At 39.6% G+C, this 27,763-nt stretch overlaps 1 protein-coding gene, 1 long non-coding RNA gene and 1 pseudogene across 2 annotated transcripts; all 3 read right to left on the reverse strand.

The window, feature by feature from the left end:
- Positions 1–6,755: 6,755 nt before the first annotated feature.
- On the reverse strand, positions 6,756–8,180 carry LOC128738802 (protein SEC13 homolog). The gene is made up of 2 exons (XM_053834207.1): positions 7,898–8,180; positions 6,756–7,821 (listed from the first exon to the last, which is right to left on the reverse strand). The coding sequence occupies exon 2, from the start codon at positions 7,812–7,814 to the stop codon at positions 6,840–6,842; it is 975 nt and encodes a 324-aa protein (XP_053690182.1). The 5' UTR covers positions 7,815–7,821; positions 7,898–8,180; the 3' UTR covers positions 6,756–6,839.
- A 542-nt stretch (positions 8,181–8,722) lies between these two features.
- LOC128738811 (uncharacterized) lies at positions 8,723–9,786 on the reverse strand. The gene is made up of 3 exons (XR_008412128.1): positions 9,467–9,786; positions 9,253–9,393; positions 8,723–9,190 (listed from the first exon to the last, which is right to left on the reverse strand). It is a non-coding gene; the product is annotated as an uncharacterized LOC128738811 (long non-coding RNA).
- A 14,830-nt stretch (positions 9,787–24,616) lies between these two features.
- LOC128745804 (uncharacterized) lies at positions 24,617–25,236 on the reverse strand (annotated as a pseudogene).
- Positions 25,237–27,763: the final 2,527 nt, after the last annotated feature.

A 27,763-nucleotide genomic window follows, 5' to 3' on the forward strand; every position in this document is an offset into this window, starting at 1 on the left:
ATCATAGAAAAAATTCATGCCTCCAAAAACACCCACATGCCAAATATGGTTCCATTTGATTAACTAGTTCTCGAGTTATAAGGAAATTTGTATTTCATTTGTATAGGAGCCCCCTCTCCTGAAGCGGGGAAAGGTTTCAGTTCATCATAGAAAACATTCTTGTCTCCAAAAACACCCATATGTCATATTTTGTTCCACTTGCTTGATTAGTTCACGAGTTACGAGGAAATTTGTGTTTCATTGGTATGGGAGCGGCACTAAAAGCCTTTAAAGTTTTTAAGTGCTCCTCAAAAATTGTCTGGGATTGCAATTGCTTCTTACGGCAACTAAGCCAAGTGAACTCGGTAAAATTGTACTAGGTTCCTGGTCATTGCGCTATAGAGTGGAATGAACTTGCAGACGAACCAGCCAGATGTGGATCTAACCCTCCATTCACGGTTCCAAATCCATTTCGCTGCATCCCTGACTGTGTGCTGAAAAGTGAGCTGACACAACGGGAGAGCCGAACAGGCATGGCCAATTGGATGGCCGTACAATCCCTCAAACAATCTGAAAAATTATAACGCCGTGTATTAGGGTTATTCATAAGTTGACATCAAGAAATCTCAGCACGCTTACCGGTCTTGTGACAGGACATTGTGCGAGTAAATACCATCTTCGGAATCTCGGTGTCGTACAAGATAACATTTGTCGCTTGTGTAATGCCGAGCGTGATACCTCGGAACACTTGCTCTGCAATTGTGGAGCACTAATAGGACGTAGAGTGCAGTATCCCAAAAATGGTCTACCAGAGCCAAGGGAGATCTGCTTTGCGTCGCCGATCAAGGTAACAACGTTCAAAAACCAAGTCATCCCTGATTGGTACCTATCTCGCTCCAGCTACGAGCCTATTACTTACTTAACAAGTGATAGGTAAGCTTGAAGCGTACAGTAAAAGAAATAAACGGGGCATAGCACAATAGTTCAAAATAATGGACGCAGTGGTAAGAGTACTCAACAGAAGAGGGAGTTTCATAACGCAATTCTTGACAGTTATTCAAGATCAGTGTTATCGCTCAGAAGTACGAAAAATCGAGCAGATATAGTATAATGGGGACATGGCAATCGTTCGCATTATTCCAATTTTTCTCGGTGACGGTAATTGCGGCTTTTAAAAGTAGAGAGTGTTGGTTATTGGGTTATTAGGTTAGGTTACATGCTATACATGAAACTAAAACTGGCGGTTGCTGAAGGACTCAACAAACCACCTACTCATGGAAGAGAAATTAATGTATCTAAAGTAATTGCTCAGATTGAGTAATTTTTATAAAAGAGAATTTGAAATCAAAGCATATTAATAGCTAATACAATAAAAACATTAAATGCATACCTGTCTGCAAGATTCTTGTGTTTCGCAACTTTTGATGCAATTTGCAATCTATGTTCAGTAATGATTCTCTGCTCAATCACTTACGATAGTGCTTTTCCACTCGCGCCTCCACATATTGCGATCTCTCTAAGGCCTAACTCAAGAGCATGTTTGTCGCTTAAGGATTACTTGATCTGTATAAAACATTTCAATTAAATTATGACTATTAAATTTTCAACCGTTACTCACCAGGTCATTGACTAATTCACAAGGGTATATTTTACGCTCAAGGATTGCAATTGGCAATCGTAAACCCATAGCTTAGCCAGTACATTTCCTAAAAAAGTTATTTATCACAATTTGCTCCTAGTAGTTTGCGTCTCATGTGTAGTAATCCAAATATACCTGACGAATATTAAAGAAAAGATAATACCAATAATTCATACAATCAAAAAATATCGAATACTACCTATAGATGATGGTCTGCATGCAGATAGGATATATAAATTGCCTTTATTACAGTTCCAAATATACGTTTCCAACAGTCTATCCCGCAGCTCCCTCGCCGCAGTCAAGTTAAATGGAAATATTTGGACATCATTTCGCGTTTTATCCAAAAACACCTCACGGACACGTCTAAACCACCGATTGAACTGTTTAGAGCGGAAGTCCAGCACCATCCGCAATTAAAAAAATAAAACAGACAAGCTATAAATAACACCGATTACACCATAATAGTTTAGCAGTTTGTTTTTGTTAGTACACTACACAGTAAAATAATTCAACCTGTTTTCACGTACACAGAAAATAATTTAATACAATTTGTCACTTAAAGATTAGATTTTTTTTATTATTTGTTTTGCACTAACAAACTGTTCATAATATCAAAAAAATTTTAATAAAAACAAAAAAACTCACAACTAAGCACATCACTCGTGACTCAAATTTTTCGTAATGGCGGTGCGGTTTCAAATGACAGAAAGAAAAAGGGCAAAATAAACATAAAATTGTCATCAAGAAACGCGTTTCCATAGTCGGTTGAAAAGCACTAAACTTATACTGTTACGATAACCCATAAAAATGTTAAAACTACCATGATATTCTTACAGTTAGTAAGTTACCAATTTTATGGTCCTGTTGACAATTCAATATTGTTATATCAAGCTGCAAAAATATTGTCATTAGAAGTATGAGAGAAAAGTCAATTTAACCACGGAAATAGTCAGCGATTTGCTTGTTGTCATAGTAGTTTTAACCACGAAACTTCTCAAGTTGACAATAATCATGGTAAGCGCTACAATATTGCAATATAGTTAAGATGACCATGCATACATGTTTCGCATTACCATGGTTTTTTTCTCAGTGTGCGACGAACCACTGGTAGGGTTGCCAAGTGGCCGGTTTTTGGCCGGCCCGACCGGTTTTTCACTTGCAAAGCCGGTGGACGGTCAATCCTGCACAAAGGCCGGTTTTCCGATATATGAAGCCAGATTTGTACTTTTTGTCTAATTTGTAAATTTTTTGATAAATTTATTAGCAATCCTGAGCAGTGGATTATTGAAGATATTGCCCGTTTCTTTGGCAACAAAACGCGCTGCTCACTTTTTTGATAGCACGTCGCAGAAAGAATCTGCTTGGCTGTATGTAAGTTTTAAGTGTATATTATGCTTGTCTAGCCCGCGATGGTTATAATTCATCGCGTACGAAAGGGTGGGAAATTGATAATAGCCAGTTTTGCAGTGACAATACTTTGCTTCTGGTGGTAATATACATTAAATTGTCCACCACTAGCGCCAGAAGCAAGTAGTTGTCACTCTGATACTAGCTATCTTCTGTAGACAGTTATTAAAAACAATGTTTATTCGAGAGCTTCTCAAATGCTAATGATCGGTTTTACACTGAATGTCACTCTTTATATAAATTTCTACTATATGCTATGCCTACTGTATCTGCTACACTTCAATAATCAATTCAATGTTTGTTGTGGTTTCGACTGTGATGTCCTACCGTTCGCTATCTCCACAACTGACTATTCTTCCCATTACACGGGAAACTGTCAATCCTCCAATGCTATGCTGCCACAAACCTTCCCCGCCCCCCCGCATTTTTTGAAGGCAGGACCGACCGGCCAGTTTTTGTAATTTTCAGACTTGGCAACCATACCACTGGTGTGGTCTATTCAAGCAGGACATCGAGCCTACTTTGCCCAGTGCTTTGCGCACTGCGATCATGAGACATAAGCCGTCATACGAACCTGACAATTTACAAACTCTCAATTAGACCGATAGTTTTTATGGATTTGACAATGTTGATGGAGGACATGCGCGTCTTTGCGGAAAACTTTTGGCGGAGTACAAGCACAGAGAACAGATTAACAGGCTCGAAGGAAATAATCGATTTTTTGTGTGTAAAATCTGTCGGTAGCGCCCTCCAGAAATAGTTTGCCAAACGCATCAAAAAATATCCATGTACCTTTATCAATATTTCTTTGTGCTGGAGTTAGATAGCAGCGATGGCAGCGACATCAAGATATAGTTTGCCACTTACTGCTCGAGGGGTCCTCTATTGAAGGATTACACGCAGATTACATAAAAACCTTTTACACACTTTTTGGCGATTGCCTGGTAGTCTGTTCTCTGTGGTACAAGCTCCAAGCAAAAAGTAGCAGAGCAAGAACCAAGAGCAACAGACACTAGTTGAGGAGATTACCAACGTGCAACCTACATCAGCTCCAAGAAAAGAGGGACTACTGCTCTGGAAAGTCGGAAAAATCGAGTATTATTTTTTTTGCATTTTCGAGAAGCTTATAACTTCAGAAAAGTCATGCCAGAAGGACTTTTTAATATCTGATGTCGTTGGAAAGTTACAGCGAAAACTGTGGGGTCACCCTTAGGGAAGTACATCGCTGTACGAAACTTTAAACACGTTTTTCTCGAAACCATGTTTTTTCAGCTGGCGGTACGTGTATCTCAGAATCTCGTGGTCCGATATGGCTGAAATTTTTTTTCAGCATGTAAAAATGAATTATCTAAATTGTTACGTAACCGTTTTTTGATATCTTAATTTTTCAGTTTTTATGAGCTCGCAATTGGCCATTTTTTAATGAAAAAACACCTTTCTTGTGGAAAAATTGCTGCCATTTTGGTAACCTTTCGAATTTTCAAAAACCGCTGCGTAACAATTTAGGTATTGACTTAAAGCTTCAAAATCATCCTTGAAATCCTTTTATAGATACTTCGTTGCTTCCCAGCACGTACCGCCTGCTATTTTACTATTTTCTAGAGAGCATCCACGCGCCCTGCTGACGCCAGCATAATAATCACTATTTTGGCATTCAAAAAACATAATACACGTTCGAATATACCTCACTCTATAACCAAATTACACCAACACTTAACTATAATTCCAACATACGAAACATCCCTTATTTTTCGGCATTCCAGAGTTCCCCCCCTCCCCTTAACGTGTGAGATGGCTCGTCCAGGTCTAAAGCGACATTTTTTTATTTTTTATTTTTTAAATATAGAAACTGCGACTTCAGAAACGCCTGGGCGAATAGCCAAAGAGTTGAATGGAGCTTAAAACAAGACGAACCATTCCGGTTCTAAGCTGCTGACGAGTTTTGTTTAGAAAAATACGCATAGTGATTGTGAGCCTTCCGAAAACCGTTCTCTTCAAGACCCGCATCGGCAGTAGGAACAGAAGGACCCAATAGCCCTACCAAGTCGAAGGCGACTTCTGAGACACTTGGGAAATTGGCCGTGAGTGATCCAGGAAGAGTATAATGAAGACAAAACAGGACGAACCACACCGGCTTTATCCTGAACAACAACAATGATTATGACCCCAACATAATCGTTCCGGAACCAGTGGCTTTTCGCTACTTGCTTTTATCATATTATGCACGTGAATTTTCGAATTGGTCGAAAAACATATTTTCTAAATAATCGAAAAACTCTTGTTGTCACTTTACTTTTAAATCAAATACAAATATACGTAACAAAACTTTTTTTATTAACTTTAAAATTTCTGTTACCCAAATTATAGCGTTTTTTTGGACAAAAAGTGAATCACGCCGCAAAAGCTCAAATATATATGTCCCGGTGTAATAAGATTGCAATATATGTCAATATATGCTGGTCATTGTTTCATATGTCTTTGTTGGTCATACTGGTGTAATGGCCATATTTTACCTTGCCATATATATGAAAACATATAAACTGACAAGGCTTCCTGTCATATAAATTGGCCAAATTTATATTTGTATTTGTATTTGAATATAGGCTATGAGCCCGTTACCCTTTCTTAAGACTAATTTACGAACAATTATTGGACAAATTCTACATATAGGAACAAGTTAAATATTAAATAAAAAAAAAAAAAAAAAAAAAAAATACAATCACTAAAGCAGTTATGGCATATAGCACAGAACAGAAGTGGAAGTAGAAATCCAAACACGTACATGCTACTTTCTACAGATACTAGCGAATCTGGCGGTAGCGAGTCACTTTTTTCCACGAAAACACACGAACGCATACGAATGCACACGAAAGCATGTGAAAGCTGCTATGCGATTGGCAGCGAGCGTTCTGCTTATATTGCTGTTATTCGCTTCTATGCGAAAACCTTCCCAAAGAAAAAGAAAAACAAAAAAGTCTCTGTTACCAGTTTTGATCGCCGAATCGTTCGGACTTCCACTTCTGTTCTGTGCATATAGTGTAATAGCTCTTGCCATACCTTGTGTGTCATATTGATATATGAGCCATATTTCATATGGCACCATCGACCATATTTATATGCTAGTGTAATAGTACCTTAAGCGGGAATGCAGCTGCGTATGTCAGTGTTGCCGCACGCACAGATTATTCTGTGATCAACAGACATTTGGAATAAATAACTTTTATAAAATCTGGATATGTAATTCCTTTTCATGATAATACCACAGTTAATGGTCGTACCGTAAATAGTTATGCTACTATCTGTTATTGCTAATACTTTTGAGAACCAGCGATTTAAATTAAAGATTTCGAGTTTCTCGATGCTACATATAATAATAACACAGAGAACAGACATCCAAGCGAAAGGTCCCCACTTGGATAAAACTTATGTCAAATTAGTTGGGAAACTATAGTGATGTAGAGTGACTATATACATGATGTCGCTAAAGGCGCATAAAATTCAGCACTAAACTCAACAGTTGGGGTGATTTTTGGAAAAGTCTTCACGAATCAAGGAGAAAGGTCTTCATTTGTCTTTCCACCCATTTAAATTGCATGGTGAAGACATGTCTTCACATGTCCTCAAGCGAAGACATTTCACTTTTTTGTAACAAAAATGTCTTCAAAATGAAGACATGTCTTCACTACTGGCATCTCTGTATCTACCAAAAAGCGGAGAACCTTGGATTCCTATGCCTAAATACAGTATGAGCTTGTATTACTCGTGTAATTTTATTAATATAGAAATGAGAAAAAGGATTGATAATTGGATATTACAATGTCCTTTGTTCATTCACAAAATTCTGAGCTTGGTTAACCGAATGCGACTGAGCTGTATTAGTATCTTCGCTTATACATAACCATTGTCCTTCATTGCTTTCCTTCCACAAACTGATTTTGTTGTCTCCACCTGATACAGCTAAGATATTTCCTGTCAATGACCAGCTCACATTCCAAACAACATCATCAAAATTATTCAAAATTGTTGACTGCCAGTTTTGCAAATCATCGCTGCTCCAGATGATAACTCGACGATCCTGAGAGCAGCTTGCAATTTGGTGACGAGGAAGTCCAACATTTGGAGCCCACGCCACATCCCGTACCCAATCGGAATGCAATTCCAAACGTTTCTCCTCTTCCCAGCGTTCTCCTTCTTCTCTCCAAATTTTAACGGAATTATCACATCCTCCTGTTACAAGGCGTTTGACTGATGTACTGGTTTTAGACAATCTTTGATCAAAGGCCGGCTCAGGTGTTGTAGCAGGACACCAGCTAACGGTATTACATCCAATACTATGAGCATTTGGAATTTTTTTTGAATCCCATGCATCCGCCTCTATATTCGCTGTCAGAATTGAAACAGATCCATCAGAACTACCACATGCTAAAATTAAGCCATATTCTGCCGGAGCCCAGGCAACAGAATTTACGGATGAATCATGATTACTGTATTCAAACCACTTGCTCCAATTACCAGATCCGGCTTCCTTCCAAATTATTACTTTACGATCGTACGAACATGACGCAATTACATTACCATAGCGTGGGTGAGCCCAAGATACCTGCCATACCGGACCACCATGTCCTTTTAAATCTGCAGCTAGCGTTTGAGCTCCACCCTTAATATCAAATATTTTTACTGTGTTGTCAGATGAACATGTCGCCAAACGCAACCCGTAATAATCCACTTCTGCTCCATGGATCATGTCTTCATGCCCGGTATCCACCGTATTTAAAACCGACACCATAATTGTTCTGGAAATTTGAACCAAAAAATAGTATGCAAATGTATATAGTCAGTCTACATATTAAAATTTACTTAATAACTCACCCTAAAGCAACAAATCAACGAAACACGAAAAAATGATTGACCATTGACGTGGTACGCATTCAATGTGATACATAGAGGTGTGGCGATAGCGATGTTGGTATACTTGGTAAAGTCACAGACAAACAGATATAACTCTTGGAAGAAAAATCAACAAAAATTCTCGTACCTCACAATTAGCCAGAACACTACACTGATAAAATTTTACACGTTGCATATGTGAATGCACGTGAATTCGCACTTATTGCAGAAGTATTACAATACACGTGGTTTGCTGCACAAATTTCAAAAGACAAAGCACGTGAATAACAAGTGTAAAACCAAGGGGTCGGACACTCAGCACATTGTGCCCAGGCATCACTCCAGAGATATCAAGCGGCACACCTCTAAAGCCCTATAAAAATAACATTTATATGGCTTTACACACCTCCGGTTCAATGTTACAGATAAAATGGGAGCACTGCCAGTTGTCAAAATCATCTCGCACGGTTGCCAGATCTATCAGATTACAACGAATTTAACAAATCTTGCAGTTCGGCACTTTTGGTACAGCATCGGCACAGTTCGGCTTGTTTCAAGTCGCCTAACATAAAAACGGCTGTGCTGAGTGACCGACCCCTTGTGTAAAACACTATTATACGCCTCACCTCATTCATAGAAACTTTGTTCAGTCTGTGCCTTACTGTGCCGCTGAGGTGCTGATCGTGTGAAACCTGTCAAATTCGCCTGCGCCCAGCCAGACTGTTTTGATCGTTTTGACAATAACAAACATTGGCAGGGCTGCCAATGTCTAACATTTCAAATTTTAAATGTCAAAAAGGTGGGCCACAGTGTGCCATGAACTGTGAAATGATTGTACCGCAATTGTAATCAATGAGGCAAGCTGTTCCCTAAATTGAGCCTGCAACAATGTTCTAAGCAAGGGGTCGGTCACTCGGCACAGCCGTTTTTATGTTAGGCGACTTGAAACGAGCCGAACTGTGCCGGTGCTGTACCGAAAGTGCCGAACTGCAAGATTAGTTAAATTCGTTAAAATCTGATAGATCTGGCAACCGTGCGAGATGATTTTGACAACTGGCAGTGCTCCCATTTCATATGTAAAATTGAACCGGTGTGTAAAGCCCTATAAATGTTATTTTTATAAGGCTTTAGAGGAGTGCCGCTTGATATCTCTGCAGTGCCGGGGCACTATGTGCTGAGAGTCCGACCCTTTGGGTGAACAGGTGATGCAATGTGGCATTTCCTCATTTGTTGGAATTTTGGTAACACGATCTCCCCCGATTTCGAACTTGACAGCTAAAAAGTAAGACATTGATATAAAAGTGAATTAATTTAATATTTTTCGGCCTAGTACGTACCAGCAGGTTTATCGTCGTCTGGCTTTGATAGACGCTCATGCCACAAACGTTTCGCCTGTAAGTAATCGTGTTTCCTTGCTAGATTCTACGGCAATGAGCAATATTTGAAGTAGCTTGTAAGCTACCGGTTTTTGCATCCACCTGAAAAATTAACCAATGTTCAGAGGAATAAGAACAAATTATTAATTCTCACAATATATTTATATATTCTTACCTAACTGCATGCAGCACACCCCACACGATCGTTCTGCCATTTTGTTATTGCAAATTTTCACACGTGAAATTCACGTAACTTTCTTTGACGTTTATCGCCATCACGTACATGCTATGTGACGAACACATAAAATTAAGGGGATATTCATTTAAAATTTACCGTAGTCACGTGGAAAACGTTATAGCTTCGTGAAAACCAATTCACGGGATTTTTCACGTAACTTTAACGTGAATATTATTTTGAGTGTAAATATTCTGGAACTTGTGTGAACTGGGTGGTGGGTGCCTTGTTCTTTGCTATTGTTTTGATGGTTTGATTCAGTTGGCAGTTGCAACACTGACGAACTGACATGACACAAGCAACACATTTTTGACCGACACATAACCGTCGCTTCAAATAGCAAGCGATCGCTTATGTCAAAAATTCAAACTGACAACTCGCTAGATGACTTTTTTTCTGTCAATAGTGTCAGCTGATTCGGCCGCTGTCTCGCAAGATGGTGATTCGGGTGATTTATGTTATTACTAGCCTTACAAGCAGAAAGTATGTCCATCACCGACGAGCAATTTACTAAATTATCAGTAGCAACAGCAAAAATGTAACGAGCACCCTCAGCCCCAGCAACATAATCACTGTCATCAACAACAAATGCACACGAGCAACAGAGTCAGTACGGAGATCAGTCTACATCACCTCCAGTAGCAGCAGCTGCTGCTGTTGCTTCGTTATCAAATTAATGGCACTGATGGACATCAACTGCTAATAATTGGGGATCTGGGCGAAATCGAAAGAGTGCAATATCTGAAACCAGCATCCGAAGTGCAAAAAATCAACTGGAGCTTGGAAACGTTTCTCCGATTTACTTTTCTCCACTCTGATGAAAGTTTTGCTTGTTTACATGCAGGCCGCTGATTTACGTAACCAATAAAGCTAAAAAAAAGGTGCGGTAAGTAAATATATTGCTAGACATTGCGTTTGTATAAATTTGACCATTAATATCTCGCTGTAACCAGGGAAAATGAAATTTTCTGATAATCACATTTATTATCCCAGTTATATTACGCTTGTGATGATGTGTGAAGTGCTACTAATATTTTTTATCATTCGGGTTCATTTCAAACAATAAAGTTTTTTCACCTTTCTTCAGCCTTATTGATAATAAGGGGCGATCCGTTGTACAGATGGCGTTACTGTTTTAACGTATTTTAATTTGAAATTTTGGTCAAAAGTTTCTATGGAAAATGTATGGGATGGCATGTCGGTTCGTCGGTGGTTGCAAGCAGTGAATATTTCATTCTCCGATTGGATTTATTCACTAATCCTTGGGAAAACGCAATGTGAACAGATTAAACACGCTACACTCTTAAAAGATTCTACCTGTAAATAGTTCGGATTTAGTTAAAGCTAGGTTGAAACTGCTCAAAATGCCCTTAAAGTGTACAAACTCAAACTTTGGGTAAAAATTTCAACCAATTTTGGCTACTTGCTACCGATAATTGAATTATTCTCTATGACAAATAACGCAATTTTAAGTTCCTACTACCAATTTTTTGGTTGAAAAACTACTCAAAATCTGAGTTTGTACACTTTAAGGACATTTTGAGTAGTTTCAACCTAACTTTAACTAAATCCGACCAATTTACAGGTAGAATCATTTAAGAGTGTAGATCAGTACAAACAAACTTGTTTATGTGCATTGCCAGTTGCCTGCATAAGCAAATGATGTCATATTGAGAATGGCATTTGAACCATAGGGTGTTTGCAGAGTGCATATGTATTGGAGATCTGTTAGGCAGGCAAAAGTGACAGCTCCATATAAAACACACGGGTTGGGAAGAGCAAAATTTTTTAAATGCTTCAAAATTTTTAAATTGCTTCATACATATGGCAAGGTAATATGTCTGTTTACTAAATAAAAAAATATTTTCAACAAATAAGCTAAGACGCGGTAGCAATGATCAAAAATGTAACTATGACCTATGTTAGCGGGATAAAACTAAACAAATATCAATAGCCAGTAGTTGCTTTCGGCTAAGAAAGCAATTTATTATGCTAAAACCAATTTTATATTCCGTTACTTTCAACTTGGCCTACACTCTTAAATGATTCTACCTGTAAATTGGTCGGATTTAGTTAAAGTTAGGTTGAAACTACTCAAAATGCCCTTAAAGTGTACAAACTCAGATTTTGAGTAGTTTTTCAACCAAAAAATTGGTAGTAGGAATTTAAAATTGCGTTGTTTGTCATAGAGAATAATTCAATTATCGGTAGCAAGTAGCCAAAATTGGTTGAAATTTTTACCCAAAGTTTGAGATTGTACACTTTAAGGGCATTTTGAGTAGTTTCAACCTAACTTTAACTAAATCCGACCTATTTACAGGTAGAATCATTTAAGAGTGTATGCCGTATACTGATGGTTCAAAAACAGTATATATTTGGAACACCGATTTAACGCGAATTCACCGAAACCCTAGTTACCAAAAGTCAGCATATATTTCAGGGAACATTTGTCGGTTATTTTGATTATTAGTTGCTTTAAAATGATGAATAATTTTAGAAAAAATGATGATTTTATCCAGCGCGTTTTTGCTGCATCGAATAGGAAAATATGAAATGTGTGCCCAACAGATGTCTTGCATGTGTGTGTAGCAAAAGCCCTATTTTTAATTTGCACGTCGTGCAAACCATCGAGCAGTGAGAGTTGTCAAAAGGGAGCCAATCGAACACGCATACTGTTTGCTTAAATGTTTGATTAACAAGTATTGAAATAGTTATGAAATCTACTTAAGCTATTGTCACGCACCTTGAATATTATACTCGAACACAGTGTGTAGGGGAACTGGGGGGAAAATGAACACCCTTAGCAATTTCGCCATTTTCTCCTCCAGGAACCAACCAAATGCTGATCGCACTATATGAATTGAAAGTTGGATTCATATTTCACGTAGCAATATATAAAGATGTTTAAAAAAGACTATTTGTCATGAAATATTCCTTTTCTTCGAAAGCGTCACATTCGAGCCTGATTTTTTTCATGTGGGTAAAATGAACATGCAGTGACGGCAAAATGAACATGTCATAGAAAACTAAAGTTAACATGCAGTTTGGATAAATTAAATAATATTTTACATTATCATTGTTTTACATAAGCCGTAGGTATTCAACAGGGCTGTTGGAATTAAAATGGGACTCCACAAAGTTAACATAATGTATCTTCGCCACGTTCATACAATGCTTGACTTTTAGTTCGCAGGATTTTCCAGCACTCGGTCATTTTCCGTCATTTTTCGAGAGACTCGATCATTTTTGTTGCTTGAATTGCAATTATTTCGTAGCTGCTGATAAATGGAAAGTAAAACATCATGATACACACTGTTCATTTTGCCCCCATAGTGAAGTGTTCATTTTACCCCCTAAACACAAATTGTTTTCAAGTGTTTATTATAAACAAACAGTTGATAAAAATATTTGGAATTTTCGACAGATAGTGATAAGCAAACAACACTAAATGATACCAATAGTCGAAATTTAATTAGTTTCACCAAAATAGCTTATTTACTACAGCGGATTCCCGTTCGTTTGAACGATTCCTCATGCAAACTAACGGGGTTAGTTTTTAATTTGAACAACTAGCAACCCTAAATATGCTGAAACTTGTATGAGCTGGCCGCACTGCTCTTTGTTATTGTTTTGGTGGTTTATATAGTTGGCAGTTGCAAGTAGCGAATATTTTATTCTTCGATCGGATTTCTATCGTCGTTCTTGGGAAACGAAATGTGAAACTGATTAAATACGCTAGATCAGTACAAACAAATCATGTTCATATGCATTGTCTGTAAAAACAAATGATGCCATGTTGAGAATGACATTTGAACCATTTTTAATTTGCACGTCGTGCAAACCAACGGGGTTCAAATCAAAAAGTGTTCAGATTAAAAGCGGTCAAACGAACGGGGGTCCACGGTAATAGTGGAAATTACCATCGGCGTCAGATTTCTGCAAATATTTTTTACTTTTTCCATTTTTTCACATTGTAAAACTTATGATCACCACATATTGTTTCAAACAGCTTGTAATACTTCTAGGAGAAGATACCTATTGATCTGGAACAGATTTTAATCGGTTTACTGGGAATTTGGCTGCCTGTTCATTTTACCTCCCCTGTTCATTTTGCCCACAGTTTTCCTATAAAGCTTTGCAATGCATTTTACACTGATTAAGTTGAAAGATATATCGCTCTATTGTGCAAAATTGATGTATTGCAGGTTGCAGTGAAACAACTAAATGCACAGCAACTGCAAGGAAACAGCCAAAGATCTGCAATCAGTGCTGCGATCTAAATTGCCATTGCAGTGCTTCATAATAGACAATATTATCAGTCGTTTTTCTTCTTCAAACAATATCAATCAAATTGTTTCCATGCTATTTTCTATTTTCAGAATATTTTTAACAAAAATTGTGTGATAGAATCTAAAAACATCACATGTTATGCTGCGAGCATGTTTGTTACATTAATGCAATTTTTTATTCCAAAGTTTTTCGAAACTTTAGCATCACTGGATACGAGCACAACAGCTCTGACAGCTTTTGGTAAACAAACATAGTGGCACCGAATTTTCGTAACATGAATTTATGTCTTGTTAAATTTAGGTCACTTTGCACCATATGTTGAATTATTTGCAGTTGTATATTTCGAAATAACCATCAAACGATCCCAAAACGTATCTATTATCTCACTCTTCTTCTGCGTCTACTGTTTAGTAATCACCAATTTGACGGCTCGCAAAAATTTGACATGAATCAATGACAGCTCGCTGCTAGGATTTTACTTGCATTTTGTCTGCAAGTTCCTTGTATTTCGCGTTTTTGATGCAATCTGCAATATACAAAACAGAAGCGGATCATGTTGAAAACAATCTAGTCACACTGTTACAGCATTTTGCTCCGCAGCAAATGCTGGCAGTTTTTGTACACTGATGCCAAATCGTTGGCTTTAGTTTCCGTGTATCTCTTACTGTGAGTATTTCTATTTCTAATAGGTACCAAACAACGGGATGGCACGCTAGGATTTCAGCGTAGCGAACATCTATTTTCATTCCGCTTACACCGAAACTGTGTATTTATATTTCCGTATTTTCATTTATTCAACAGAAAAATTTTATACGATCTATAATACGTTACAAAACCGTAAAAATATTCAATAAATTGCATTAAACTGCTTAAATTTACTTGAACTGCCATCATTAGGTACAGCAAATAGTAAGGTTCGTTACCCGAATTAACATTGCTTTAGGGTAAACAGGCTATTTTTCGGGTGCCAGTGCCAGTGATGTCGGTTACGCACCAAATATATGGGAGATGACAACCTTGCCATCCCGTTGGTACTAAACTGTTAATTTTGACAGTAACCAAAAAAATTGCTGGGAATTGACTGTATATAATCACTCTAGCAAGGCTGGTTTACAGTTCGGAAAACTGACTCCGGGATTTTGGCTCCTGTGTATTTTAAATGGGCACCGGGATTTCAATTCCCGTGACGGGAAATGAAGTCTACATCAAAATGACAGTTTTCCAGAAGTGAACTCAACAGCGGAATTTGCTCTCTCGGAATAAAGCAACTCTACACACTCTTATTCCAGCGGGATAAATACATTCGAAATTTTTTCCGAGCGGAAAAGTTGAACTTGTGTCTAGCTAGAGTTCTGTTTGCCGAGTGTTTGCATCGTTATTAAAATGTTACGCGATTTTTTCGGTGAAAATGATAGTGATTCTCTCAGTGATTGTACCTGGTTGACCCAGGAACATGAAATTACGCAAGAATCCTCAGAGGTGCAGCAAAAAAAAAAAGAAACGTGCTAAAAAAAGAGAAGTGGAGCTGGATACAAAGCTTGCTCTTTGCGAAGAAATTCGAAAACATCCTTGCATTTATCAAATTACGAGTGTCGCAACCTTTCGTTGCGTCGCACCAATACATCAAACTGCAGCGATAGTACGCACCTTGCGTATGCCACTATTGGGTGCTTTGCCCAAAGTTAAACGCGGTCTAAGGGAAACACCGCGCTTGAAGCAAACACCGCGCTAGAACTGTTGCCAGAATGCTGTAAACAGGCATGTTGTTCACCTAACTGGGTCGTCAAAAGTAACTAAAACTTTATGATTTCTGTGTAATTTCTTCCAAGAATTTCAAAATCGACCCGGCAACTATGAAAGAGCATTTCATTTTTGAGTTGCGCGGTGGATAATTTTCAATGAAACTCACAATATTGTTCGCTTGACGTGCCGCCGGCGTGCGTCGGGATCAAGCCCATGGCAGACAACCATGTTCTCGCCGCCAACATCTCGTGTGTGCGAAAATGAGATAGCAATTCAGCACTGCGTTTCACTCAACTGCCAGCAGTCTGATTTGGGCCCGCTGTCAAATTTTGAGCCCCGGACATGCTGTCGCTGACGTTTACTGCAGCTCGATATAGAGATGTCGATGGGGTGGTCGGGATCGTGCTGAAATGTCAGTGGTGGAATAGATAAACAAAAAAATCGACAAAGATTGAGATGCGCTCATAAGTGATTGCAAGAAGACTCGAGTCTTTTTTTACACGGTTTGTTTTTTTCGATTACTCAAAAACGGTGCAATTTAGGGACCATTTACAAAATACGTGACGAATGTCGGGCCTCTCCCAAACGTATATTGAGAAATAAACGAATGGTCCCTAAATAGCCCCGTTCTCAATATTCGAAAAAACAAACCGTGTAAAAAAGGTACTTGAGTGTACGCTAACAGGGAAGCGGGTTCAGTGGTTCCCAACCAAACTAAGACGGCAGCCCCATCAGCGAGATAGGGACCTTAGGTTAACATCCTACTTTACCCAAAAACAAGAAAGTTAATGAAAATGAAAGAAAAAATCTTTCTGGATTATTGGCAACGACCTTTAGCATGAAAACACGGACAAGAATTGGAATATAGAATATACCGACCGTTGTCCAGTGGGGACCCAAGGAACAATTTTTGCTTATTAAACGTTTAACCGACAGCTTTTATTCAGCACATGCTGTATAGCTGCTTTTCAAGTATGTCTAAACACCTCTGTTCAATGCTTATACAGTTGGTTTTGGAGAATTTAAACAGCACAGTGCTGAATATGGGCGTGGAAGATGCGTTTGTATGACTGTTATGCAACGTATAGTAAAACGTTTATTTAGTACGTGTATATATGTTTATTAAACTTCTGCTGATGATACTTAAGCTACGTTTATTCCACAGCAGTTCAACATTTAGACAAGCAAAAAGAAAAAAAATATGCAGGAAGTATTTTTATTTTATTTTGTGGGTTTCGTTATTTTCATGGTCATTTTTGTATGCCTATATTATAATTTATAATAAGAGACTTAGTAGGAAATCATTGGTTGACTCGAAATTCATCAAGCCTGCCATATACTTTTTTAATTCACCTGGGTTCGAACTTACATCCTGTCGGTCGGAAGCCGTCAACGAACACATCTGAGATAATCTGACATATGACAGGCGCCGAGTTTTTAGCCGATGTAGATTTACCAGCTTAAGTTTGTCAAGCGTGGAACAAAAATTGGTTAAAATGTATTTAAGCGCTGAAGAGTAGTTTCTTAAATCATGTTTGGCATCTGCTGTACAAGATTACTTTAGAAGTATTTATTCCGCACATGTTAAACATTTAATAAACTATTTATAATAAAATAAAGCATTTCGCTTGTACCACCAGCAACATAACACAGTCACAACGCAGAAGACTTTTTTCTTTTGAATATTGACGACGGTGAGCGGTGGTACTTAATAAAATTCATTGGAATCCAGAATGTTCGGCTAGTGATTGTTCATTTAGTTAGCAGTGATGTGATTAACAGCAGCAGTGATTAGTTAACAGCAGGAGTGATTCGTGCTAGTACCGCAGAGAACTTTTGTACTTTTGTCATCCCGTCATTAGTGTACGCAGATAGTCCAGAGCTTATTGCTGCTTTAAGTCGCTCGCTGTCTGTGCACATCTATTTGTCATCGGCTCTGATTTAGTTTTTTTCGTCCAAAAAACAAAAAAGAGCAGCGGATGGCACGAGAAGCAGTGGTGTTTTCGCGCACCGGCAGCGGAAGTTGGTCATCGCCACTATGCCGCCCGATCATAACAATTCTGGCGGTTTTAGCCCGACGGAATTCATCTCGCTGTGCAAATCGATTATGAGTAACTCGCAAACCGTCAAGCAGCCAGCTGTCTTAGGATATAAGTTTATTTAATTTATCGGTACGACGAGGGATAACGACACGCCGAGGGAAGAGATACACACCGTACAGGCAACAACACATGAAAGGATTTCCACGACCAGCAAAGATTTGCGGCGGCTGTATCAAAAAAATAAAGTGTTTAAAGCATAAATTATAAAGTGTAAAATATAAAGTGTCATTCAAGTTATTGGTGTTGTTGGCTGCCATCAAGCACCTTTTATTCCACACCTGCTCTTGTTGGTGCTACTGATATGTTTGTACGACGATTATTCGACACATATTCCACAACTCCTCTTAGCAATGCTGCTGATACGTTTGCGCAACGCTCATTCCACACTTATTCCACTTTTATTCCACACTTTCTCGCAGCAATGCTGCGCAACATTTATTCCACTGTTATTCCACACTTGCTCTCAGCAATTCTGCAAATTCGTTTGTACAACATTTATTCCACTGTTATTCCACTTCTATTCTGCACTTGCTCTCAGCAATGCTGCTGATACGTTTGCGCAACGCTCATTCCACACTTATTCCACTATTATTCCACACTTGATCTTCGTAATGCTGTTGATACGTTTGCGCAATGCTCATTCCACTCTTATTCCACTTTTACTCCACAATTGTTCTTGACTGACTCGTTTGCACAACGTCTATTCGACATGCATTTTCATGGTAGCTTTTAAGCGACCATTATTCCACACCTGCTCTTAGCCGTACTGCCGATACGTTTGCATAATGTTTATTCGACTCTTATTCCGCACTTATATAACAATGTATAGATGTTGATTAGAAGCTAGAAAAAATGTAGGGTATGACGTTTAAACAACAGACAATTTAGCAAATTCGCTTGTTCAGCACCGAATGCTACCACACAACTCTTATTCCACACCTGCTTGTTTAGGTGCTGCCGTTTTGTTCCTTGGGGAAGCTGGCTCAACTTGCAAGAGAAGCTGGCCGCCTGAAGCTTGAAATCATGGGGCTGAGCGAGGTTCGCTGGCCGGGTATTGGTGAACACAAGACATCATCCGGGCCAGTCTTGCTCTACTCTGGCATATGAGGTGAAAATGCTATCGGGATAGGAGAGTTTGAGTCCTACTGAGCCCAGGGGCACATTACTTACTTATTCAGCCGAGAGCCGGGGTGGCTCTTGCCGTATCAAGAATTCCTCTCCATTGTACGCGGTCCTGGGCAACTCACCAAATCGTTGCGCGTCTCGACACACGCATGTCGGCTTCAATCTGGTCGAGCCATCTAGCACGTTGAGCCCCTCTATTTCTGGTGCCGATGGGGTTCTTGAAGAAAACGGATTTCACTACACAATCGTCCGGCATCCTTGCGACGTGGCCGGTCCACCGTAGTCTCCCAACTTTCGCAAGATGTACGATGGATATCTTTCCAAGGAGTACATGCAGCTCGTGATTCATACATCTCTACCACTCTCCGCTTTCCGTTTGTACTCCGCCAAAAATAATCCGCAACACCTTTCGTTCAAAAACGGCAAGTGCACGTATGTCTTCCGTAAGTAAAGCTACTATCTCAAGTCCGTAGAGGACTGCCGGTCTGATTAGCGTTTTGTACATCGTCAGCTTTGTGCGGCGGCGTATGCTCCTTGGTCGTAACGTCTTGCGATTGTCGGCGGTGACCAGAGATCCCAAATATACGAACTCATCAACAATTTCCAGTTCATCGCCGTCAATAGTCACTGTCCGTGGGAGGTAAACGTTACTTTCTCGGGAGGCTCTTCCTACCATATATTTGGTTTTCGACGCATTAATTTGTAGCCCTATCCTGCTAGCCTCCGTTTTTAGTCTGGCATAGATTGCCTTCGCCGTCCCATGGTTTATAGTAATGATGTCGGGGTCGTCTGCAAAGGCTAGGAGTTGGCTACTCTTGCTGAAGATCGTTCCTCTCGTTTCGATGCCCGCTCACTGAATCACATCTTCAATAGCAATATTAAATAACATACTGGACAGTCCATCCCCTTGCCGTAACCCCAGAGGCACATGCGGGCCTGATTAAGTGAAAACCGATAAAGAGAGCGTCATAGGCCGCCATGGCCTAGGCGAGATGAGCGAAAACGGGGAGCTGTTTACAGAATTCTGTGGTAATAACAATATGGTCATTAGTGGATCGCTCTTTCCCCATAGATCAGCATATAAAGCCATGTGGGTTTCCCGCGACGGCCGAACAGAAAACCAAGGCAATCCTCGATTTGGTCTACTGTCAATTGCTCCAACTAATATCTCATCCATAACGATGAGAAACAGAAGCGGTGATAAAATGCAGCCCTCTCACACGACAGCAGTAACCCTTATAGGGGCCGCACAAGACGCCGTCGTGTAAAACCTTGCACGAGAACGCCTCGTACTGAGCCTCGATGAGATGGACTAGCTTATCTGGAACTCCTCTACACCTAAGTGCGCCCCAGATGTTTTCATGATTGAGTCGATCGAACGCCTTTTCGAAGTCAACGAACACCAGCAGAAGAGAGTCCTGGAATTCGTTGATCTGCTCCAATATAATGCGGAGCGTTGTGCTATGATCTACACATGATCAGAGAGCGGCGAAAGCCGGCTTTGAGCGAGCGAGAACCAAATCGGCTAAGATAGTTGCTGTATGGTGGGGAACACTGACAATCGCATCAACTTCACAGTACCGGGACAACCGGTTGAGCGCTTTTCAATAACTTTGTAACCAAATATCGCCCGATGGTGTACCATGACTGATATAGCCACACGGATCAGGGAGGTCGGGGGTGCCTTTGCAGGTCTGCAAAACATTGGGCGCTCAAACAGGATCACTCTACGTACGAAAACCCTAATATTCAATTCAAACGTTAAATCCGTACTGCTGTATGCCTGCGAAACGTGGTGCGTCTCAGCGGAGACAACGCAAAAACTGCAGGTATTTATTAACCGATGCTTGCGATATATCATTCGTGCCTGGTGGCCTGACAACTGGTTATCCAACGGGGAACTCCATCGTCGATGTTATCAACGGCCGATAGCAACAGAAATTCGTGAACGTAGGTGGAAGTAGATCGGACACACTTTGAGCAAAGGAGCGAACGAGATCTGCAGAGAAACACCCGACTGGAATCCACAAGGACAGCGTAGAAGAGGCAGACCCAGGGGCTCATGGCGACGCAACTTAGCCAACGACATCTGGGCTGTAGACGAGAACCTGTCCTGGCGACAGGTAAAAGTCATGGCGGGTAACCGTCGGCAGTGATCTCTGATTTCATCCCTTTGTTCTGCCGGGCTGACGGACATCCCAAAGAACATTTTGGTTGCATAACAGCTTGCTCCATCGATATTAGCTTTATAATAGTTGAATAAGCTACCCAGGTAACCAATAAGCATTACCATAAGCAGTAAATCAATCGCTTATTAGCTTAACTGGCGTTTTATACAGCACGCTGCTGTATATTAGCTTTTTGAATGCGTAGCTGTTGTAAATTAGCGTGCAAAATTCTATTTTAAATCTTCTTTTCGGTAATCAGCTGGTAACAAGACTTGTCAGCATTATAAGAGGGTTAGCAGTAAAGTAGCTGTATATTTTCCCAAGGTAGTAATTAAGTAGCAATTAAGGTGACTTAAATGCTTATTGGCTTGCATGTAAATAGCATTGGTAACGCTGATAGGTTACCTGGGTACTATTGAACGATAATGTTTGTTGGGATGGACACATAAGTAAGTAAGTATGTAAGTAAAATTTTCTTTCTCTCGTTCGTTTGTTGCCATTTTCCAGCACCTAACTCCTCGGAAGAAGGCAGTGCCTTCAGTGTCCGCGCGTGGTTCTAGCTGCCTAATATTGGGCCGAAGGCGACCCAGGTAACCAATAAGCATTTCCAATGCAATTTAAATGCAAGCCAATAAGCATTTAAGTTGCCTTAAATGCTATCTAAATGCTATTTTGGCAAAATATGCGGCTACTTTACTGCTAGCCATCTTATAGTGCTGACAATGCTTATTTGCAGCTAGTTACCAACAAGAAGAATTTAAATAGAATTGTGGATGCCAATTTGCAACAGTTATGCAATCAAAATGCAGATAAACAGCAACCTGCAGTATAAAACGCCAGGGATGCTAATAAACGATTGATTTACTGCTTATACTAATGCTTATTGGTTACTTGGGGATCACCAGGCCTCAGGAAGCTGCGAAATTTATACATTGTGGGCCGTTTTCGTTCGTGTATCTACCTGGGCATTTATATCTCCGATAACGATCCCAACAAACATTTTTGTTTAACCTTTCGTTACTCGCGCCATCTTCGATTTATAAGTATGCTAAAACCTAACAGAATTCACTCGAATACTAATGTCACTTGGCGAAAAACTTATGAAACTTTGTCCATAGTTTGAAAGATCTTGGTCTGCGGATCAACTTTGCTGAAAACAGTAATTTTCTTTATTGCTGGGATCCCGAGATATACCGAGATAAACTTAACGGTTTACAGGCATTGTACGAAATACAACAACGCTAATAACGGAGAGTTAATAAGAGCTTATTCAATTATTGTATAGCTAATTTCTGTGAAACAAGTGCTTGATACGTTATTATACAACAAAAATGCGTACGTTGCCTCCAGTTTTGCTTAAAACATTTCCTTCTCATCGTCGGGTCTACCTTTGTGCGGGTAGTGCACGTTGATGATGCTGTAATTGAAGAAATGGTCCTTTATCCTCAATAGACATATTCTCTCGTTGATCTGCTTCCAATCTATTCGTAATCCTGCATTCTGCTCAACACTACAAAGCCCGTTTCCTGTTCGTTGGTAGTGCTACTGCTCTGGTAAAACGGTCCTTTCTGGATCTTCCAAACCTCTAATTCAGACAATCAGCGGTTTGTCTAATGTGGTCTAAAAATCTACTACGAGTTGTCACGTCTCTTCTCCTTTTCCTAAAATAACCAACCGCTCACTACCCAACCATCTACCTATCAGCGTGCCCCATCATCTGCTCATTTACTTTATTACAGTTACTCATCAACCACCCGCTCACTACAGCTTCCACTCAATCCATTATCCACTCATCCTGCATTTTCTCTCAGCCATTTGGCATCTGTTTTTGTTCCGGAAATTTCTATTATACAATATAAAACATTTTCCTTAATGGTACTCCCGCTCTTTGTTACGCGCCAAGGCTAAATCCCTTCTGCCAACACCTGTATGCTGTTTCCCTGATACCAAGGAACATGTATGTTCTGTCGCCAAAATGAAAAAAAAGTCATCGTTCATAATAAATTCTTACTAAGAAAACAAACTGTTGGTGCTACATGTGCATTATTCGACAGATATTTGCAGGGTTATTGTTACAATTCTACTAACAGTCCAACAGTCGCTCGCTGCCGACATTCATATACATATGTGGTTTATTATTTAAAACAGCATTGTACCGTGAAGGCAACTATTACATTAGAGCATTAGATTAGAACAGTTATAAATACTTAAAAGAAGATATTAATGAGAAAAAATCAGAGAGGTTGTGTACAAGACACGACCGCATATATAGGTGACGCAGGACTACGTAATGTAATCATTGTAATCATTCGATTCTTCATGTATACATGCTATATGCAACATATATACATGCTACATGCGTTGTATGTAACGTTTATCAAAGTAGTAACATTGAATACGTTCAATTCTCAAAAGATTGTGAATTTGAAAACAATTTAACAAAATCAAGAACACAAACTATTACATTCCTGCTACCTTACTGAAATTAAAGATTGTTTTTATTATCCATGGTTTCACACGTTGAAGGGATTTTACTAATTCAATCCTATTTTATCAACAGCGCATCTTTTCACTACACTTCTAATGAAACGGCAAGCATGCGTATTCATACAGAGCCGTATTATAACCGAACACTACAACTGTAGCACATTTTTCCAACACAGATATCAAACTCGCCGAGGTTTAATCGTCTCGCAGTAAAGAATTTGCGATCTGTTGGGACAACGAACTTGTGTCATTTGTTCTGGCACACTTCCCTAACACAGACATCAGATTGGACTAGGTTTAATAGCGTTCGTAAGAGATCTGTTCGCTCGAGGGGGCTTTGTCACTCTCTCTGGCGTACTTCCCAAGCAAGGACATCAAAATGGTCTAGGTTGAACCGCGGTGTTGAGAAATCTTGTTGAAATGAGGAAACTTTGTCACTTGTTTTGGCTTACTTCCCAAGCACAGATATCAAATTGGTATAGGGTTAGATCATCGTAAAGAATCTTCCAACCAATCACGAAGCGAGAATTCTGGCAAAACATAGGTTTATTATTTTCAATTTTTCAATAGTTCAACATCAAGAATCCATACTTTTCTTCATTTCAGTCAATTCTTAGAAGATTTTCCGATCTATTGGTGTAAGAATATTGAAAATCGATCGGAAAACCGCTGAGTTATTAGCGCTCAAAACCTTTCATTTTTCGTGACGCTCGCATTTTTCGATTTTTTGGAATGACACCCTATCTCAAAACTTGCCGTAAGACGTAGTCCTACGTCAAAAAATCTTATCTATATGAAATAAATGAGCAATGCTCATGTTACGATTGTACTGAACGCTTTGCTATAGTACTATGCATTTTAAATGCAATGAGCACGCTCGTTTTGAAATGGTAAAATGTCAATATTGTTGAAATATTCAGTTAATTTACGACGAATAAAGCTCCCTGACTCGTTGGGACGTCCACGTTTTTGTCCAACGATCTGATCTAACTGTTGCATTGTACGCCATTCACCCGCGACAAATTGCCCTTCTCTGTCGTAACGATCTGCCATTTTTCCGTATGTAGAATTTCTATTCAGTAAGAAATTATGAAGAGCACAACACGCAGCGACGATAATTTTAACTTTATCCGGAAAACAAAAAAACTCTGAACGTAGACATCCCCAACGCATGGTCAAAATACCGAATGCATTTTCCACAGTGCGACGTGCACGTGAGAGTCTGTAGTTAAAAACTCTTTGATTATTTGATAAAGGATTATTGGTCCCATATGGTTTAATAATTCGATGAGACAAAGGAAAGGCATCGTCTCCGATGAAGAAAAAAGGCATATCCTCATCGTTGACGGGAGCATCAGCTGGTAGATTCAAAAGGGTATTATCCTCTAGGATGCTTTTTCCAAAATTAGTTCTAGAAAAAACATTAACATCGCCGTCCGCACCAGGAGATCCAACGTCGATATAAGTGAACAGATCATTAGCATCACTTGCCGCCATCAATATGATACTATGGTACCGCTGAAAATTTGAAATAAGTGTTTAATTCGTGTCGAAAAAATATACATTAAATTACCTTGTAATTATAGTACAAAGATCCAGCATTTGCAGGACGTTTGATACGAATATGTTTGCCATCCAGCGAACCAAGACAATTGGGCATATTCCATTTTTGTTTAAATTGCTCTGCCACCCTTGTCCAGTTTTCTAACGTGTAAGTCATGAATTCTGTTTTTGCTAGCTCCTCATAAATAATCTGACAAGTCTGTCTAATAATATTCTTACTTAAGATTATCATTGATTACTCTACTGATTACCATTGATTACCTAATTAATTCGTAAATGATTACAGAAGTAATCTCTGATTACTACGCACTTATACGTCTTACTGGAAACCCCTAGCCGAGGACCATTTGAAAGTTGCTCTCTTCACATGAGAATGAGATAGCAATACACCATGACCTTGCCTAAATCCACCCCATTGACATCTCTATATCGAGCATCGAGCTGCAGTAAACGTCAGCGACAGCATGTCCGGGGCTCAAAATTTGACAGCGGGCCCAAATCAGACTGCTGGCAGTTGAGTGAAACACAGTGCTGACATGCTTAGGATTGGGCAAAATTCCCGAAAGTATCGATAATTGAATATCAATATCAAATCCGCCGCTTTATCGATACCGTCGATATATCGCTCGTGAAGCATCGATATTAGATTTATCGATACTATTTAAGGCGGCATTCTGGAATTAGGAAATGCTACTCAAAAAAGGGATTCATAAAAATTAATCAATAAAAAACATGTTGAGCAAAGAGAGTGCCCCCAAAACACGCACGCAACACATCACTCGCTCTAGTACATCTCTATTTCGGACACGTCGCTTTGTATGAAAAACCGCACCACAGCTGTTCACGCTCGACTGAATCGTACGCTGCCCCGGAATCCACAAAAATATGATAGGTTGTACTCCCGACACATCTAGATGACATGCCGAAGAGTAAAAATTTGATCCGTAGTAGCACGGGCCTTCAAAAGCCCACCTGGTACTACCCTACGAACTCTCCAGCCACCGGGGATAGACGACGTAACAAAATCTGTTGGTGGTTTTGACCAGCGTTATGCTGCGGGAATTACAGCAATCTATCCGATCGCCCTTTCTGTAGATGGGACAAACCACACCCTTAATCCACTCATCCGGCAGCTCTCTCCCAAACCCCTGAAACCATCCAGTGATGTGTCGTTGCTGGCGGTTCTTGGCCATTCCTGCAGAGTTCCACCGGGAGTTGCTCCTTTCCGGTTCTAGCTCTGCTCGATCTCTGTCCCACCTCTGCCACTTTCACCGCTATTATGGCGCGTAAAAAGCTGGAAAGTCTTTGTTAATGCCTTCAACGCCCAATACTACTCTATGTGCTCTCTGGTCAGTTTTGAATTGCTGAAAATCGCATATCGTACGCACTTACTGTTCAATAAGCGTTAAACATGTAAGTGACATTGTTCAAGGTTTTACCTAAGAGTCAATTCCAAGGCGTCGGACATTCAGCACATTGTGCCGTGGCACTTCAAAGATATCAAGCGGCACATCTCCGGTTCAATTTTACATATGAAATGGGAGCACCGCCAGGTGTCAAAATCATCTCGCACGGTTGCCAGATCGATAAGATTATAACGAATTTAACAAATCTTGCAGTTCGGCACTTGTACCGAAATCGGCATAGTTTGGCTCGTTTCAAGTCGTCTAACATAAAAACGGCTGTGCCGAGGTCATCTATACCTATAAAGAAGGATTTCTGTCTGTCTGTCTGTATGTTCCTTATAGAATCGAAAACTACTGAACCAATCGGCATGAAAGTATGCATCTAGAGGTTTTTTGGGGCCAGGAAAGGTTTTAGTGATGGTTAGAAACCCCTCCCCCCACTAAGAGGGGGGCTCCCATACAAATGAAACACAAATTTCTGTATAACTCGACAACTAATCAAGCAAATAGAACAAAATTTGGCATGTGGGTGTTTTCGGTGACAAGAATTTATTCTATGGTAAATTGAGACCCCTCCCCTCTTTATAAGGGGAATTATAATTCCTCTCCTCTTTAAAAGGGGGGGCTTCCATACAAATTTCCTCATAACTCGAGAACTAATCAAGCAAATGAAACCAAATTTGGCAGGTGAAAGTTTTCTAGGGCAAGAATATTTTCTATAGTACATTAGGACCCCTCCTCACTTTAAGAGTTGGGGCTCCTGCACCAAAGAAACACAATTTTCCTCATAACTCGAGAAGTAATTAAGCAAATGGAACCAAATTTGGCATGTGGGTGTTTTTGGAGACAAAATTTTTTTCTATGATGAATTGGGACCCCTCCCCGTTTTAGGAGGGGGGGATCCTATACAAATGAAATACAAATTTCCTCATAACTGAAGAACTAATCAAGCAAATGGAACAAAATTTGGCATGTGAAAGTTTTTGAGGGCAAGAATATTTTCTATGGTGAATAAGGACCCCTCCCCACTTTAAGAGGGGGGGCTCCTATACAAACGAAATACAAATTTCCTCATAACTCTAGAACTAATCAAGCAAATGGAACCAAATTTATCATGTGGGTGTTTTTGTAGGCAAGAATAATTTCTATGGTATATTTTCTATGGATTTCCCCACTTTAAGAGGGGGGGGGGCTCCTATACAAATGAAAAACAAATTTCCTCATAACTCTAGAACTAATCAAGCAAATGGAACCAAATTTATCATGTGGGTGTTTTTGTAGGCAAGAATATTTTCTATGGTATATCACAGAGAACAGACATCCATTTAGGAACAAATTTTTCAGGAATTCTTG

The sequence above is a fragment of the Sabethes cyaneus genome, chromosome 1 (assembly GCF_943734655.1).
Source record: "Sabethes cyaneus chromosome 1, idSabCyanKW18_F2, whole genome shotgun sequence".
In the NCBI taxonomy this organism is placed as follows: Eukaryota; Metazoa; Arthropoda; class Insecta; order Diptera; family Culicidae; genus Sabethes; species Sabethes cyaneus.